The sequence below is a fragment of the Mandrillus leucophaeus genome, unplaced genomic scaffold (genome assembly GCF_000951045.1).
Source record: "Mandrillus leucophaeus isolate KB7577 unplaced genomic scaffold, Mleu.le_1.0 Scaffold363, whole genome shotgun sequence".
Classification (NCBI taxonomy): domain Eukaryota; kingdom Metazoa; phylum Chordata; class Mammalia; order Primates; family Cercopithecidae; genus Mandrillus; species Mandrillus leucophaeus.
In genome coordinates, this window is record NW_012103843.1 from 964,165 (window position 1) to 969,825 (window position 5,661).

The window sequence follows — 5,661 nt, forward strand, 5'->3', positions numbered from 1 at the left end:
GTCACTTCTTATAAGGGCAGTAACCCCATCTTGGGGCCCCATCCTCATGACCTTACGGCGTAACCCTAATTACCTCCCAAAGGCCCCCCCTTCAAATGCCATCACACTGGAGTTAGGGCTTCCACTTATGAACTTTGGGGCTGGGGAGAATGACACCATCAGTCCATAGCGATAGCAAACCAAGGGCTTCTTACTCCACAGGAAAAAGAAACTGACACCTTTCATAGCATTTTCTGGCTTATTTTATAAACTATTGTAGCACATTTTTTTCCCTGAAGGGGATATAAAGCTTCATTATTTCCAACAGCCAATGGCAGAATAAGGTTTCCATCCTGAGCCCTTCCAGGATGTAATAACAGCATCTGGATGTCGATTTATTCATCACAAGGATCATCAGGCTTTCCCACAGAAGGCCTCCCTTTAACCCTGTCCTCCCCAAGAAGCTGACATAGCAATAGTACAGGAAGGCCTGGCAGCTTCTTGAAACTTCTTTATTTTAAATTCAGCTATTTTCACCCTAAATCTTAATGTCCTTCTCTTTTCATTTAATTTTGTAATCTATTATAGGACTAATAAAATAACATTTGAAGGACATCAGGCACTAAGTGGGGAATCATTTTATTATTGATTGTGTCTTTTTTTCAAAAGATAACCTTGTTTTCTTTTCAATGTATACAAATTATTTATGTTCAGTGGAGAAAAAAAATTAACACATTTAAACACATTTAAAAATTAACACATTTAAGAGGGAGAAAAGCACCCATAATCCTAAAGCTGCTTTTAGAATGTGCTCTTTGTAGACGTTTCATATAACCAAATATCGCCCTGTCTACAGGTGAATTTGTATGTGTGTATATGACATGTAAATTCACGCACTCCTGCGTCATTAACACTCCATTCCAGTTCCAGTGGTCAAGCGGCGGGAGATGCTAGTCAAGTTGTCTTGCTGTTTCCTGCCACGATGGCGATGAACACCTGTTATGAGAACGGGGAAGACTTCAGACAGTGTTTACTTTGAAAACATAATTAAGCATAGCCTGAAGAGCAGCCCCCAGGAGCCAAGAGGCCCAGGAGGGGTCCCAGCTCCTTGACCCACTGTTTCTGTGAAATTGGACCCTCTGATGGGCCTCGATCCTCTTATCCATAAAGCCAAGGGCTTCCACTGTGATCTCTGTAAGATCCCTTCCAAATCTCAGCTCCTGCGACCTGGAGGCCATACACTGTAATGCAAGCTGAAATCGCCGTGGCTGCCTCTGTTTCTCTGCTTTTGAGGCACCCCGAGCTGTTCTTTCCCTTAGGAAAGTCAGCTGTATGGTTGGAAACACCGACCTCAGCTGCTGTTATAACTCTTCCACAGGTGCCGACATCCACGGAGACCCAGGCTTCCCAGGCCCTCCTGGGGACAGAGGCGACCCAGGAGACGCCAACACCCTTCCAGGCCCTGTGGGAGTCCCAGGACAGAAAGGACAGCAAGGAGCACCAGGTGAGGCCACACATTCCAAAGCCAACATTGCTGTCCCCATAAGCAGAACCCACCCAGAGGTGGGGCCATGGAGTGTCTGTGGGGTGGGAGAGGCTGCTCAGAAGTGCAGGAAAGAGCTGGTTTTTCTGGGGAGGACTACCTGTTGCAGAACCTGTCAGCTAGTCTTAGTTTGTTAGGCAATTTATTTCTTCCCATCTGTGTTGGTGAGGCACTGACCAGCCATCGCGAGGAGTAACTGATAAGCTCCCTGGCCTAGAGACCCCGTCAGATCCCTCCGTGTGCCCGGGGCACTGGCACAGGCCTTGCCATAACAAGCACTCTGGGTAGTGAATGCGCGAATAAATAAATGCATTAAACCTCCCAGCAGAGCCACGCTGAACCATACTTGGGTAGGAAATAACCAGAAACCTGTCTTCCCACCCCATAGCCTCCCTGCTCACCAGTCAAGGTGGGCTCAAGTCTAAATGGCAGTGAGAAACACTCCTAAATAAAAACAGAAACCAGGACCTTCCTGGGAACCAGTGTGCTAAGGGTGTTGTGGTCTCGTTGTGCATGAGCCCACAACCCCAGAGTCTGTTTCTGAGATCAGTGGGCCTCTCCCCCACCCCACCCACCTCACCAGCCCGACCAGGTGCATCTCCTGGCTCAGGTATGGGAGCGGGGCAGCACACCTGGACGGACAGTCTGGGCACCCTGGGCTCCATGGTGGGAACAAAAACTCTGGCTTCCCTGCACAAAAGCCTGAGTTTTTCTAGTGCCAACTCCCCGTGAAGCTAGAACCAGACACTCACAGGAAAGGAAGTCAGAACCAAGGAGGCCAGCAACCCTGACTTTTCCTGGGGTGCAGGGATATCTCAAGGCTTGCAGATCACATCTGACTCTCCAGGATCTGCTGCCTGCCCTCTCCCCTCATCAAGAGCTAGAAACTCCGGAATCCCCTAGCCTCAGAGCTCCACAGCACTGATCTGAAGATAGGAGAAAGAGGAGGGGTGCTGCCAACAGGAGCCAGACTATCCTGGGAGGCTGCATGGTGCTGCCAGAGCCCTAGTCAGGGTGAGGATCCAGGACAGTACACCAGCACAGCCTCAGCCAGGGATGGGGATCTAGGGTCAGTCCACCAACACAACCTCAGTCAGAGTTGAGGATCTAGGGTCAGTCCACCAGCACAGCCTCAGTCAGAGTTGCGGATCTAGGGTCAGTCCACTAGCACAACCTCAGTCAGGGATGAGGATCTAGGGTCAGCGCACCAGCAGAAGCTCCACCCAGGAGTGAGGATCTAAGGTGACTCCACCAGCACAGCCTCAGTCAGGGGTGAGGATCTAGGGTCAGCGCACTAGCACAAGCTCCACTCAGGAGTAAGAATCTAAGGTCAGTCCATCAGCACAGCCTCAGTCAGGGGTGAGGATCTAGGGTCAGCGCACCAGCAGAAGCTCCACCCAGGAGTGAGGATCTAAGGTGACTCCACCAGCACAGCCTCAGTCAGGGGTAAGGATCTAGGACAGTCCACCAGCACAACCTCCACTCAGGACTGAGGATCTAGGTCAGTCCACCAGCACAGCCTCAGTCAAGGGTGACGATCTAGGATCAGTCCACCAGCATAAGCCTCCCAGGAGCCCAACAGTAGAGTTGACCGTGCCCATGACCTTTAAATCAGACACCTGTTGGGTTCCTGTTCTGCATCTCACATGCGCCATATTTTCACCATGGGACCTTGGCCATGGTATTGAATGTCTCTGGCGTTGTCTGTAAAATGAGAATAAAAATGCGCTTGTGAGTGTTGGGAGGATACAATGAGATACTACAGGCAAAGCTCTTGCACACAGGAGGCCAGCAATAAATGTCTGCTATTTTTAAAGGCCTCGAAACAGCATTGTTTTCAGAGTGTCATGATGATCACTTTACCAGTCAGTCACCTGAAAGCCATCTGGGAACTCAGCAATGGGGAAGGCTTGGCCAGGAGATGTGGAGAGGAGATCCGGCACAGGGAGGGGCGGAGGAAACTGAGATGGGATTTCGACAGGGTGCACACAGTGGGCCGTAGAGGGGGGTCACAGAGCACAGCTGCTGGCATTTCGCATGACCATGCATTTTTAAAGTTTGATTCACACAGCATGATGTTCAGGCCCTGTACTTGACCACAAAAAAAAAATTAAGATTTCCATCCCCAAGGGCAGAAATTTACCTCATTTATTTTCCACTTACACCTCAGCAAAATGCTTGTCCCTGAGTGAGTGCTCAACAAATACTTGTTGGAGAAGAATATTGTGAAATTGTAGGATAAGTTTCTGACATCAGTGGAGCGTTATATGTAGCTCGGAACACCCCTAAGGTAACATTGATGGCCTTATTACACATTTGATCTGTGTGGGACCCATTTATCTAAACTCTATGTGACCTCCTGTGGCACTCCCTGCATTCCATCCCAGGGACCTGGACGGTGTCCCCGGCTTCCAAGCCACCGTGAGGCATATTGACTTTTATAAGCCATGCCCCCACCCTCGACCTGCACGAACATCACAGTGGGCCCATGAGCTGATGACTTCAGAGCAGGTCCTGGAGACCAGAGCAGACACTGCCCAGTGCCACTGGGCCTTGGCATATGAGGCCACTGCCTCTGGCTAGTGATGAGGGAAAGACGACTTTCCATGATGATGTTCACACACTGATACAATGTCATTCAGGATACACACTCTTCTCTGAAAATATGGGAATAATTTGAATCCATTATCTTCCTTTGCATGAGTTGCATCTCATTTGTGTTAGTTCATTCTCATGCTGCTTTGAAGAAATACCAGAGACTGGGTAATGTATAAAGGAAAGAGGTTTAATTGACTGACAGTTCTGCATGGCTGGGGAGGCCTCAGGAAACTCACAATCATGGCAGAGGGGGAAGCAAACACGTCCTTCTTCACTAGCAGTAGGAGAGAGAAGTGCCAAGTAAAGGGTGGGGGGAAGCCCCTTATAAAACCATCGGATCTCGTGGGAACTCACTATCAGGAGAACAGCATGATGATAGCCACCCGCATGATTCAATTACTTCCCACCAGATCCCTCCTACGACATGTGTGGATTATGGAAACTACAAGTCAAGATGAGATTTGGGTGGGGATACAGCCAAACCATATCACAGTTCACTGAAGCTAGAATTTGCAGCCTCACCTGTGTCTGCAGCTGACATTCAAGCATCAGTTCCTGATTTGGCCTTGAGTCACGCAACATGGCCCTTCATGGAACCCCTGTTAGACTTTTTTATGTCAGTACTTAGGACGATCCGTGGGGGCTACTGAGAAATCTTGGTGGTTTTCATCTAGATTCCAGCAAACTGACTCATGTTTGCTAAATGTTCTCATTAACAGAGTCCTCATCACTGCAGTTAAGTTAATTATGTTTTCGTGGGAATCTGCCAGTCTGGGGATTGCACTGGATCATCTAACTCAGGAGTCGGCCATTATTTACTGACACTCACCATCTGTTTCGGGGAGTTTGTGACAATAGCTAGAAGCAGTTCAATTGGTGTCATTTTATATCAAACCACAGATGGTGGCTCACTCATGCCCTCAGGGCTAATGAACCCACTTGCATGTTTGTGATTTGTGAGACAAGCCTCACCTCTCTCAATATTTCTCCTGCTGTTTGTTTTGTCCTACTTGGAAGCACGCATGAATGGAATCCTTTCCCATGGGATGGATAATAGATACCAGGATCTTCCAAAGGGAAAATCTCTTCCTGCTACTGATGGGTATAGATTAGTCGTAAAGTCAGAGAGGAAACAGAAAACCACTGCTGCTATGTTTTCTCATTTTTCTAGATTTGCACTGTTTGGCCCAGCTCACTCTCCTGCAGAGCGGAAATGATGCTCTCCTTGCCCACTTGGACATTCGGACATTTTGCAGGGTTCTAATACTAATGTTGGTCCCCAGCCCTTCCGGAAAAACAAAAGACTGCAGGTGGTTAGGAGAGAAAGTAGACTTAATCCGCCCAGACTTAGGTCCACACTGATTTCTACCCACCACTGCCCTACAGCACATAAAGCTCCATTAGTGTCTTGTTGGCTGACAGCACAGGAAGGAGTGGAATTTCCACAGATTTCCTTATGTGGCCATTTCTCTCTTACTCCCCTACTAGTGCCAAAGAGCTCCAATCTTTGACCCAAAAACTGTTGGTTCTCGTTACTCACC

General features: G+C 48.6%; 1 protein-coding gene across 1 annotated transcript in view; it reads left to right on the plus strand.

Annotated features, from left to right (window-relative positions):
- The window catches only part of COL4A2 (collagen, type IV, alpha 2), a 220,499-nt gene that overhangs the window by 202,220 nt on the left and 12,618 nt on the right, over positions 1-5,661 (plus strand). The window contains exon 40 of the mRNA XM_011989799.1: positions 1,358-1,561. Coding sequence (XP_011845189.1) covers positions 1,358-1,561 — 204 coding nt within the window. The remainder of the gene's footprint in view (positions 1-1,357; positions 1,562-5,661) is intronic.